Here is a 13,058-nt window from a genome sequence, read left to right as displayed (position 1 = left end):
CTACCTTGAAGTTAACACCGTTAACTTTTTAATTCTTTTCTTAACCACTTAAGAGGGAACATATTTTACGGTATCCTATTAGAGTTTATCCCCCATTTGCAATTCCATCTCTCTTACACCGAAGACATAATACCATGGCGAACAAAACTGTTAAGCAGACTGAATTAAGAATATTCTCAAAGCTAATCCAATTACCAGCTATGTTTCTCAATAGTAAAAATCAGTAATTGAGGATTGTACGTTGTAACACAAATCTATTTTAGATGATGCACCTGGTAGTACTAAACGTAAGAAAGTTAACGTTGCATATTGTCAATAAAATCACATAATATGCACTGCTAATAAACTAGTCCTTTTTTAAGAATGTTGTTAGTAATTAAGCTACTGTCCGGTGGAACTTTGGCACAAAAAGTAATTCGCACATTACAATTCTTCCTTATTCTTTGACTTGACTGATTATATTGCCATGGCCAAGTTAACAAGAAGGAATTTATGAAGCGTAAACTCTGAGACTTTTAACTAGTACACTGCATATCTTTCACAACTATACGTAAGTTGTTTCCATTAAAGGGGATGATCACAGAATAAAAAGTTAAGAGTGTTAACTTCAAATTAGTTTAAAGGACTAAATTACACACTTTATTTAATTAAAGGTTAAATGTCCTTAGCCCATTAACACAAGGATCAAAACCAGAATTAGGTAATAACTCAGGGACTAAAACAATCATTTTCCCTTCTAAAAAATAGGTACATAAAATACTTATATTTACGGGAAAATCATGGGTTCACATGCACCATAAAATGGGCAGTAAATCCGGCCATGGCTTCAACTATGATTTCCTCTCTTGCAAAGACAACTAGTACAACAAAATCATTTAGTATAACAACGAGGTCAAGATCATGTTGTTCATTAAGAATTTAAAGAGGGAAAGCAAGCAGACATCGAGCAATTAATTTTATTATTTTATTATCGTAAAATTCGTCATCAAGATGAGTCACCCTTACGCAATCAACGACACTTAATGGTTACATTGGGAGGTCAAGAAAGCGGAATGAAAAATGAGATAGTAAGAATTGAATTTACACCTGCTATTTAAGATACTCCCACTGATATCACTAGATTGTAAGCTTTAATGATCTTCTCTCCGTTTTAAATTCATGATTTAAAATATTGATCTATGTGAAATATGCTGTGCTCATTTCTTGATCATGGGAAATACTCCCTCCGTCCCATAATAAGTATCAACTTAGCTAAAAACATGCATATTAAGAAACCAATAATGCAATGTGAAATTTACTAAATTACCCCTATATAATAAAAATAACTTATTTTTTCCTCTTGATTGGGCATACTATGATAATCAACTTTTGACATTAGAATCAAATAATCTGCAAGTTACTATGTCTGTGTCCGATCATCATTTAGATATTCTTTTAGCTTGTCGTTTTGTCTAAGGGTAGAGTTGAAAAAAGCTAACCAATTTATGTCTTGGTTTCCTAAGGTGACATTTATTATGAGATAATTTTTTTTGGCTAAGGGAGTATAAATTAAGCTTTTAACATCCAACTCCTTGATTATTAGTGAAAAAACATATTTTGATTAGTCTTGTAACAACTTTCTTTTTCTTGTTGTGACAAGTACGCTATTGACAGAAAGGTTGTGGAGTAGTTGAATGTTGAATGTCTTATATGGCAATTAAGGGACACCGTACTCTTCAACATTTCCATTGTGTCATTTTTATATTATTTATAACATATATTATCTCTCTTTATGACATTGAAAAAGATAAAGTTTGTGTCCTTAGTCATAAACCTTCCTTTTTGGCATTGTTATTATCCTATCCAACTTTCAATAGAAGTCCTTTTCTTTAGCTTTATTAGGTGAAAATCTTTTTTTTATGGGTTAATTTAGTTGAAAATCTTGTCTATTCTTTTTCCATAAGTACATGTGTGTGTGTTTTGGTGCAAAGTTTTCTCATCTACTACATTTCTATGTCTTAATTTACTTGTGTTTTAGAGCCAATTTTTATTACTTATAAAGTCATACTATTCAATAAGTAACTGGAAAAAGTATATTATCTATTGGTGAATATATACCACAAATTATTACAGTTAAAAATATAAATAAAATGAATAAAAATATGAATAAATATTAACGGGGGCGCGGATATCTACACTTTTATGGAGATTGACCCACCGCAAAGATAATCTTCGTCGATCGGCAATACAACTCGAAGCATGCTCCGAATACAACGACAAAGTCGATGTCAATGTGGTGTGACTCAAACAACTCCGAAGGCTAGTTGAAGAGTCGAAGCCTCGAATCGCCAAACACCTTCCTTCAATATGAAATTACTCTCTTTTGTAGTGACTAAGTTGGAGAGTTAGAATATTTTTCTTTCTCTCAACTATCGGTTTCTTAACACACCAACCTCAAAATATAAACACAACATAATATTTCTCATCCACTCCTCATCTACTTTTTTTACCCCAACATAAGAAGGAAAACATCCTGTATATAGGTGTAAGATTTCTTCCACAAGTAAATGTCAAGAAAGTGGATGAGTAACTTGAGGTTTAATGGGGTAATTAGTAGGAGATAATGCTTTGGGGTTACAAAAAAATTATGGCCTCATTCAATCATATTCAATGTAAGAAATGAAACCACTTCTAGCCATTTATATGGCGACTAACGTGTATAAAAAATGGAGCACATTGTGGTTCTTAAACATGAGCCACCTTAATATAATTTATAATATTAAAATGCTCAATGACCAACATTCTCCAATAATAGCAAATACTTTTGTTAATTTGATTGATCATCCAGTGGATAGAGTTTACTCTTCTCTAGGACAGAGGCTGATTAATAACTTGAAGTTTATTGGTCTTAAATTTTAGGACAGGATAATGTATTGTGTTTGAAATAATAATTTTGAACATTAATATAAATTCTGAACAAAAAATTATTGGGTTCTGTCAAACTCGTAACTAATGATATAGACCAGCCTGCTTCACTATAAAATTTTTGAAAATTTTACTCTTCTTTTTTGGCAGCAAATTCGATGCCTAAGAGAAAAGATTAGGTAGCTTTAAAGGGGAGTGAACTTAAGAAAACCAATTACACAAATTTATATGACTATTTATCTCTTATTAAATGTCTCACTTAATAATGAATGTTGAATAGAAGTATCAAAATTAGTTCATGAAAATATGATTTATCTAACCCCTTTAAGTTTTGACGGCTTAATAATTCATCCATTTTTAATTCTGCCATTTTGAGCTGATCAATTTATCCCATCTAAAAATTAGACTGATTTGGAGTAATTAAAGTAATCCAAAGTGATTCATGAGAAGAAACATTGTTAAAATATTCTTAAAAAGAGTATCATATATCGGTATAAATTTTAAAAATATTAAAGCAGGTAATTAACCAAATTATATGAAAACGAGAAATTTAAACCTTGGTAAAAGTTGAACGAGTTGGGTATGATCCCTCATTTAGCTCATCGTGACTCATTCCAAATAATCTTTGTACATGTTTAACACATTGTTTAGCTCATTTTAACCCGCCTAGTTTAGTTGGCATTTAACACAACTACTATTGAGTGTTGACTTGTTAAATTTAGCATTACCATTGCAGTAAGTGGAGTGCTCATTTACTGACTACTGATATATTTAGTAAGAGATAAGAAATTATGCAAAAATTGAATAAGGCTATCAACTTTTTAAGAAGTGTGGAGAAACTTAGAAAAAACAACCAAATAAAGTGAACCGTAGGTGTCCAAATCCAACAATTTTTGCACAACAAGAAAAAACTGAAGAAGCGTGTGGGTTCATTATTTCATCACCACTAAGAAAAGTGAGTTAAGGCCACTTTAAGTTGGTTTTGGAAAAGAGACTTAAAGTTAAGTGGAGACACAATCTTTATCCTAAAAGAAAGCAACAAAAAAGAAAAGCCATTAGAGTTCAAACTCTATTGAGAATCTTCTAAAGCATTACCTATTTAAGGTCAAAAGATTAAGAAATTGAAAAAAAGAGTAAAAAGGGCATCTAATGATGATACTAAAAGAAAAGAAAATATGATACGGACCTTTTGTTTTGTGAAGGATATGCTTTAAAGCCCCCTAAATATGGCTGGCCCATCAAAAGCTAAGTTCTTTTCGGCTTTGGATTTCATTTAATACTAAGACAAAGTGAATTATCCCTTTTGGGTTATGAGGGAATGAATGACTTAATGGTGATGTTTGAGTTAGTATTCAACACTTCAATTATGTCACCGGACACTTTTACCATATTCCACCAGCATATGCATTCGATAATTTTGTTCAGTGAAAAATCTGAAGTTTTTATATTATAGGTCTTCAACTACTTTTTAATCGAAAATACTAGTAAATTTTTTATACATAAAGTAGTGTTTGGCTCCAGAATCAATGGATGCTTGAGCACCCGGTCCACCATTGACTCTGTTTATAAAGGTTTAGATATATATAAAAAAAATTACCTAGTCAAACTTTGATCCCGCTTAATTTACTATAGGAGGCCACATCCTTGGGTACTATTCACATATATAATTTTTTATTTTCTGAAAGACTTTTCTAGGAAATGTACCAACAGATTCCCAAGAAAAGAAAAGAAAAAAATACTACAAGGTTTTGTAAAATTTCCAACTTAGCTTTGTTTGGTTTTGCATATACATATTTCTCCAATAGGGTCCAATCTCTAAGATCCTAAATGCGTTGAAGAACCATGGGCCTTTTGGGTTATATTAGTCCAATGATGAACAAGATATTGAGGAATTAACATAGGCCTACCACGTGAATAATTGGCATAAAATGATCAAATCTTTTATTATTGGCAAATGGCAACACTACTATAAGAAAGAAGACATTTGCCAACAAAAATATTTTTGTTGTCATAAATAGATTATTGTTGTAAAAAGTACATTTGGCAACAACATTTTTTTGTTGTTGCATAAGCTTTTCCCAACGATTGTTATTGCAACGACGTTCAACAACTTTTTTTTGTAATGGCCGAAAATCTTTTTTATGGGTCACCAATCTTCTGTGCAAATGCAGAATTAATTTGTTTGGCAACCAAAAAAAAAAATATTTTTAAAAGATTCATCATATATGCCAACAATAAAACTAAGTTGTTGCTAAATATTGACTTTTGCCAGCTATATTATTTTTGTTGCCAAAAGAGCTATTGCCATTTGTGTACTTTCTTGTAGTGTAAGTTCTAAGTTCAGGCTTCAAACATACGTTAATTCAACCCACAGGGCTACCAAAGCGCATGGTTCTTCATCATCCACAGTCGTACAAAAGGCATACATCATCAACGAGTAGGAAGTTCAAATGTTTGAAAACTCCATCAATGAAGTCTGAAGGTTGAGGGTTTGAACTTTGAAATTCGATAAATGTTGTTAAATCGAATGCTGTTGTTGTCAATAGTTTGGAAACATCTTTGGGAAGCTAAATCTGAAATTGGCTCAATTGGGAAGATTTGTTGTGGAGTTGGTTCGAATTTTGCGTAGTTATGTTTATGTATATCTTCATGTATTCGTGAAAAACCTAGAAGTACTCTTCCTGTAGTGGACCTTAGACTCTCCCTTGTTAGGCTCCCAAGTTCATACCAGATCCATGCCTATCTACACTGACAATTCATGGACATGTGTATCCACACGTATGTAAGTGTACAGCCCGTGTATATCCATCCATCATATGTATATTCATGACAATCTGTGTGATATACACTAATATATATGATATACAACAAGATATGCACGTCGTAGGTGTTGTCCCCTACAAATGTAACAGTGATATACGTGGGTTTATTTTAATATACATTGGGATATACATGTTATTTCATGAAATTGTCTGAACTCATGAATTTGATATTTGTGTGAATGTGTGCAGTAATTTTTTGGACGATTGTGGTAGGTTGACAGTACATCGACGTAAAATTAATCAATTCATTACGTAAAATTAATCAATTCATTACAGCAGTCATCATCGTTATGGCAGCAAATTCGAGGCTTTAAGTCAAAAGATTAGCTCATCGTTATAGCTTTGGACAACCAAAGAGGATGCTTTTTCATTAGTCAGGAACATTTATCTCATGACTGAAGCAACATGGCAAATTACTTTTACTTCCCGATGAGAGGTTGAAAATTTGTTACTCAATAAGCTGCTCTTTTCATAAGTTAAAAACTCGGTTTTTTGTATGTACATAATGAAATATACCACACAGTAAAAGTATGTATCGTAAATATTACAGTAGTACTACTGTATATAGGGGCGGAGCGAAAGTGTCCTGAGGGTGGTCAGGCGAACACCCTTTGTCGGAAAATTACATTGAGCCGAGGGTCTATCGGAAAACCTCTCTATCCCATAAAAGAGTATGCATTGCAAGCGTACATCTTACTCTCCCCAGACCCCACTTGTGGGATTATACTGGGTATGTTGTTGTTGTTCTATGAAGATTAAATATTACATTTTGTTCATAAATTCCTAAGCTTGAATACGCAGTACATATCAGATTATGAATTATGAAAACCTCTGTTTCTACTCTCTTCCTTCTCCCTTTTTGGCTTTTATCAAAATTAATATGTTTTTCGCCAAGGATCACTTGTTTATTTATTTCTTTTGATTTCATCTGTGATTACTGATTGCTAAATATGACATTGAACTGAAGGCCTAGGTTTTTTTTTTTTTTCGTTGGTTGAATTGCTACTTATTCTTACTTCATAAAAGAGAGGTTTTGTGCACTTATTTTATTCTGTTATTATGGTATATTTTAATTGTTATTTATGGTACATATGTTACCTACCTCTTAAATTCTCAAGTATTATCCTTCACAACTTACAAGATACATGATACATCCCACAAATTTTGTTTTGTGATTAAAAAAAAAAAAAAAAAAAAAAAAAAAAAAAACAAAAAAAAAGAGAAGATACTAGTTTGTAGTTAACTATTGCTTTATCTCACTGTATTGTTCTATCAGTAAGAAAAATTTCCCAGACCATAAGATGACTATAAAGAGAAGAAAATAGTTGACTATATTGCGTTGACTTGTCCATGGCATACATGCTCTATAAAGTATATTCGGTAGTGAAGTTTATCAAGTATGATTGGCGGTAATCGGGCTCGAATGAATAATGAATATATTTCTTTTGTTGACTTCGTTATGTTAGTTTTGATTTATACATTATTAGTTTTATCACAAGTATCTTTACGATTTAGCTAAATATTACTTAGTTTGATTAAATTTTCGTATGTGCCCCATGCATCGAGAAAAAACTTATTCAAAGTTTGAATATCTTTCGTAAAATTTATAACTCCACTACTGACTGTATATATTTTTGGGAAAGGGACACAAATGACTATCCGGCCCAAATTATTAACACCGGATGGCACAAGAAACTTAAAGACAATTTTTAGCCTTTTTCACATAATTTCATTTTTAGCCTTTTTCAACTAATTACAACATATATATAGAAATTGTATCATTGTTTTATAGAAAAAAATCTATCATATGTGTATAGAAAATGTATCACTGTATAGAATAAGTATCCCTACAGTATGTGTTTAGAAAATGTATCATTGTCGTATAATTTCTGTTTAATAAATGTAAAATCAACGTATACTTACTAATTATACACAATTATACTTGTTTTACGATGTTTCATGAAGGCTCAATCAACGTATACTAATTATACACATATTATACATGTTTTGGATATCTTTTGAAGGCTCAATATTAATTTTTTTTTGTCGATCTTTAGTGGCGACTAAAAAAAGTCTAATATTTTTGTAATGAACCTTTAGTGGCGACTTTTTGATCTTAAAGTCGCCACAATAAAGTCTGATTTTTTTTATAATGAACCTTTCGTGGCAACTTTCTTAGCTTTCGCCTGGGAATAGTTTGGGCCAAAAGCCAAATCGCGGTATTAAGCCCAAATATGGGCCGAACAAATCCCTAATGGGTAGGTAGTGTCCTTTTATATTCTTTAGGGGTGTGTGAGATTTAAAAAATCTCTAATTTTAGTGAGTTTTTCAATTTACTTTAAAAAATAAATTATTTAGTGTTTGAATGAAATGCATCTGAATGTAGTCGCAGTTTAGAAGAATAGTAGTTGACTAGCTCTTAGTGTAACGTATGAAACTTATGGTAATCGTTACTATTATATTTTGCCTACAATATTAACAACTTTCAAATGGATTTCAGTTTTCGAGTTAGATTTTGTGGTCTTACAAATAACACAAATGTATTTTCAACGACTGAAATGACGAATATACAATTAAAATCTACAAAGAATAGGAGAAGGATAATCTACCATGTATCAATAATATTGTGTCATATAATCCTAATAAATAGCTAGGTTACTAGGGGATAAACAATAAAGATGATGGGAAAGTTATTTACCTGAATATCTATGACATATGCTGATATTTGTATGTAAAAAAAGCACTACAAAAAAAAAAAAAAAAAATTAGCTATACAACTCGTTGTTATATTGCTCATGGCTAACAAAGAGTTTTTTTGATAATCAGTAGCTAAATAGGATTAGCGACGTATTTGTTGTTTAGATACATAATTTGTCTGTTGCTAATTCATGCTTTTTTGTTGGCGAAGAATCCAATTACTAAAAATTACTAGTCTGATTCCTTCATAAATGTAGTTGATACCAAAATAATTATTATCATCTTTAGTCTTGAAATTTAATTTGAACAAATAACTTTAACAGCGCAAAGAAAAGAAAATGCTAGATTCTCATAACTAAAAAAAATCCAGCCATCTATAAGTTGCTTAAATCCATGAAAAGAAAACCTTACTATATATCAGGAAAAATTGGCAAGCCTAAAGTAAATTAATGTAGATTTCATTATAGATACGTACACCATAAAAATTGCGTGGGATTGAGCTTCCATTCCCTTTAAAGCTTCATTTTCCCAGCCTCTATCTTGATTGAGGCAACATATACATGAGTTAGAATTAATGGCTAAGATTTAATTGACTAAAACAAGGTCCTAACCATGATTGCATAATTAATAACTTATCCATAATTCTATTAGAATAATTTTCTCTCTCTTCCTATTTACTTTTCCTACGCAGTAAAATATCTTTTCTGATTTATCCGATTATTTTTTGCCACATAATTTTTTTCCCCTAATAGACCCAATATTCAATTGGTGATATTTTCCATTTTTTCAATTATGATGCTTACTAATTTACATATTATAGACCCCATTATTCAATTGGTAATTGTATATTTTCGAAAGAGTTGTCTATATTCTAGAAAATATCACCATTAAAGATTTGTCATGATTATATAAAAAGATGGAATATTAAAATAGGAAGAGAGAGAAAATTATTCTAATATAATTATGAAAAGTTATTAATTATGTAATCATGGTTAGGGCCTTGTTTTAGTCAATTAAATTTTAGCCATTAATTCTAATCCATGCCATGTGTCTCTAATCCAAGATAGAACTTAGGAAAAATGGAGAGAAGGGAAATGGAGAGGAGCCCAATCCAAATTCGTGTATAATGTATATAAGCAACTTTAGCTCCCGGCTTTTTAGGTCGTTTAGAAGTCAAGATTAATTGAAGAAATAATAATTGTTTGGTATACTCTAAGTAGTTGAGCCAGCAAAGACATTCATTCATGCGTTGTCTTTCATTATGCTATAATCTTTATAGTTGTATTAATCAACAAGCATATACAATAGTAGTAGATAGATATCTTTGACCAAATATTGGAAGACTAGTACAACTAGTAAGACAATCCATACCTAAATATTTTATGTTCATCCATAAATTTCCGAACACAACTAAACGAATAATACTGCAGATTCTTTTCCTATTTTCCTTTTTATTTACTATTACTCTTACTACTACTACTACTACTACTAATAATTATTATTATTATTATTATTATTATTATTATTATTAATAATAATAATAATAATAATAATAATTATAGTATATGACGAGAGGCTAATAATGAGAATCAGAATTAAGAAGAGATTCCTAATAGTAAGTCACAATAAATTCTTACTACCAAGGGTTATGGGTGAGATTGGTAAGATTCCTTCACCCTTAACTAGAGATCTTGAGTTCGAGCTTTGGGATGGAAAAATATTGGATAGGGAGAAGTTCTCTTTTAATGGCGTTATGAAGTATCGGGATACCAAAGCTGGGCGTTATATTGCATAGATTTGGAGTAAAGCAGGTACTCATCATCAAATCGAAAACCTATAAAAAATTTATTTTTATATTATTTTGTTCCTATTTCTTAAACTTGATTGTCGATAGGATTACAACCCCCCCCCCCCCCCGACCCTCTCCTCTCTCTTTGAGGTGGGATATAGGGAGAAGAGAGCCATAAAATTAAAGGACGAATTGTTTTTCTTGTGCTCAATATAGACCTTCTAAATAAGGATTATAAAATTGACAATATTTTCACTAGAGATCACACTATGTCCACCTCACTGTACTAATTTGTGAGTAGAAGTTAACGTTCACTATTTTTTTTTTTTTTTGGGTATTATCTTTAAGAAGTAGATACTATCTTAAAATTATAAAAGTTACATTTGTTGAATGTGATAAAGAAGACTTAGTAAACTCTGGTTGGATGATCGAAAGCGCCATAATGTTCATCTTAATTCTATTTCCGTCAATTAAGCATACAATTACATAGATAAGGTCTTTGGTCAATTTCCCCTTGAAAGGGTGATGAAGAAAATTACCTTTTCAAATTTAAACTTACGAATGTGACATGCATTTGACTACAGGTGGCAATTTGACCCAATTTTCTATAACCTGTTCAACCCGTCCAAATTACTAGTTGAGTTAATTAATCACAAAAAAACAACATGTTGTTGTTGTACAGATGGAGGGGAGGGTATATGGATATCAATTAGTTTTGATTGTTTTCTATGTTGTTCGGGCTTCATAAAAACATTATCGCGCTCATGGTGGATCCTCTGAAAATATACTATTTTTGAAGAATCCGAGACACACCTACCGACATTTTTAAAGAGTATGAGCAACATAGACTCTTCTTACCAAAATTTAACTGGTGCATCGTGCAAGTATACCAGTTAAATATAAATAAAGACAAAGATAAAACTAAACAATCATCAAAAACAAATAAAATAAAAGACAAAAAGAGAAGGCTGAGTGAACTTTCCTATATATCAACACATTCACATTTTCTCTATCAAATATATATTGGTAGGTCCAAATTTAAATTCTATTCACAAATATTGATATATGTTCTTTCGTGGTAAGTACCACACAATGCAACTAAATCATGTCGTAAAAAACAATCAAAATAAATCAAATGATTCTTTATCTCTTTTGTACGATTACATGTGCAAATACCAACACTAAATTACAAATGATCACTAAATTACAAAGTATTCACCTAACTCATTGCCTAACATTTTCTTGAATTCCACCTAATAAAAACATTATATCCAACTCATCAATGAACAATAGCCCTTTTGGTCCTTTTCCCCGTTGACCGGATCAACTTTGACCAAAACCCTTCTTTCTTCTTCTTCCCATTAATTCCAGCTCTACCTCCTCTAGCAACAAATGCTATTGATCTACTCTTCTTCAATCCTTCTCCTCCTCCTCCACCGGTGGCCGCTAGCGTAATGAACGAATAGTGGCCACCGGTGACGTCGGATGTGATCCGACGGTGTCCTACCCCGCCACGTGGCGAGGCACAATTGGACAAGGAAGCGGAGGAGGATAAAGAAGAAGGTATTGAAGAAATTGTAGCAATTGTAGATGTTCCATTAATCTTGGAGAGTTTTTCTCTTAGACAACATGAACATACTCCTGGTTGTTGTTTGTGTTGTGGATGCTTCTTGCATATGACTCCTGGCTCTGAAAATGCCATTGATTTGATAATTTTGATGATCAAGAATCAACAAGAGAAAATTTGAAACTTCTTCGTAGTACCTTTTTTTTTTGGTCACGTAAATGAGTTTTGAGCTATGGAACAAAAATATGAAGGAAAGGGTTATATATAGTGAGAGAGGTAGGAAGGTTGGGGGGTGGATGTGAAGAAGGAAAGTGGAGGATGGGTTAATTTTGGCTCGTGTGAAATTGGAAATTGTGTACAATTTTTGGTTATGGAGACGAATTATAGGGACCGTGTGGGACACGAACCGACTTTGCTTTATAACTTATCTACGCACACGTTGTGGCATAATTTTTTAATGTTAATTAATTTATTGCTTTTAGAAAGTTACAATGTTTTAAACGCAGAATAAGTCGGTAAACATAATAATTACTCACTTTTACGCTTTTCTGGTCATATTATCAGTTACAATTCACACGTGGAACTTGTATTTTAGCCTATAAATATAAGCAATTTAATTACATGCTAGTAATAATTGTGAATGACCAAATCAGGAATCTTGTTTTAGAGGAATATGTGACAACTAAATTGTACTTAGCCTTTTAAGTTGTTATTGTTTAATAATTTCATCTAAAACTTAAACTATTGCTTTGATTTACTTAATTATATACGTAACACTTATTTCATGAGCGGATCTGATTCTTTTTTGTAGGTCAAATATGTTAAATTTATTTTTGTAATATAAGTAACGATAAAACTTGAACTTTAGAACTTTTGTCTACCTCAATATCATGTTGAATTGTAAGGCTACTTCATCTAAAGTTAATTAATTAATTTATTAAAAAGAATAAGCTTTTATTTACTCAATTATATACTTAATAAGTGGATTTATTATTATACCGGACCTCATGTAGTGTTAATCGAAAATTAGGTTGCAACTTATAAATAAAATAATTACTAGTTCCCATACGAAGTGCATGTCTGATTTTTACTTCTTGATTGTTTTTTTCTTCACGCTCACACAATTATTAGAAAAAAAAGATGCTGCTACGCCATCTTTGAAATTATATTTAATTATTTTGTCGACAAATTGCTGATATGAATTATACTTTTGGTAATGACGTATAATTTGTCTCTAAGTAGTCAAGTATATGTAATTAAACATCTACTTAGAAGTTAC

At 31.4% G+C, this 13,058-nt stretch overlaps 1 protein-coding gene across 1 annotated transcript; it reads right to left on the bottom strand.

Moving 5' to 3' along the window:
• Window positions 1-11,339: 11,339 nt before the first annotated feature.
• LOC132059008 (uncharacterized) lies at window positions 11,340-12,016 on the bottom strand. The gene has a single exon (XM_059451467.1). The coding sequence runs from the start codon at window positions 11,912-11,914 to the stop codon at window positions 11,492-11,494; it is 423 nt and encodes a 140-aa protein (XP_059307450.1). The 5' UTR covers window positions 11,915-12,016; the 3' UTR covers window positions 11,340-11,491.
• Between the last annotated feature and the right edge of the window lie 1,042 nt (window positions 12,017-13,058).

Source organism: Lycium ferocissimum, chromosome 6 (assembly GCF_029784015.1).
Source record: "Lycium ferocissimum isolate CSIRO_LF1 chromosome 6, AGI_CSIRO_Lferr_CH_V1, whole genome shotgun sequence".
Classification (NCBI taxonomy): domain Eukaryota; kingdom Viridiplantae; phylum Streptophyta; class Magnoliopsida; order Solanales; family Solanaceae; genus Lycium; species Lycium ferocissimum.
This window is presented reverse-complemented; position numbering and strand designations above follow the sequence as displayed.

Coding starts and splice junctions, on each gene's coding strand:
- LOC132059008 (XM_059451467.1), bottom strand. CDS start 11,914: ATGGCATTTTCAGAGCCAGGAGTCATATGCAAGAAGCATCCACAACAC.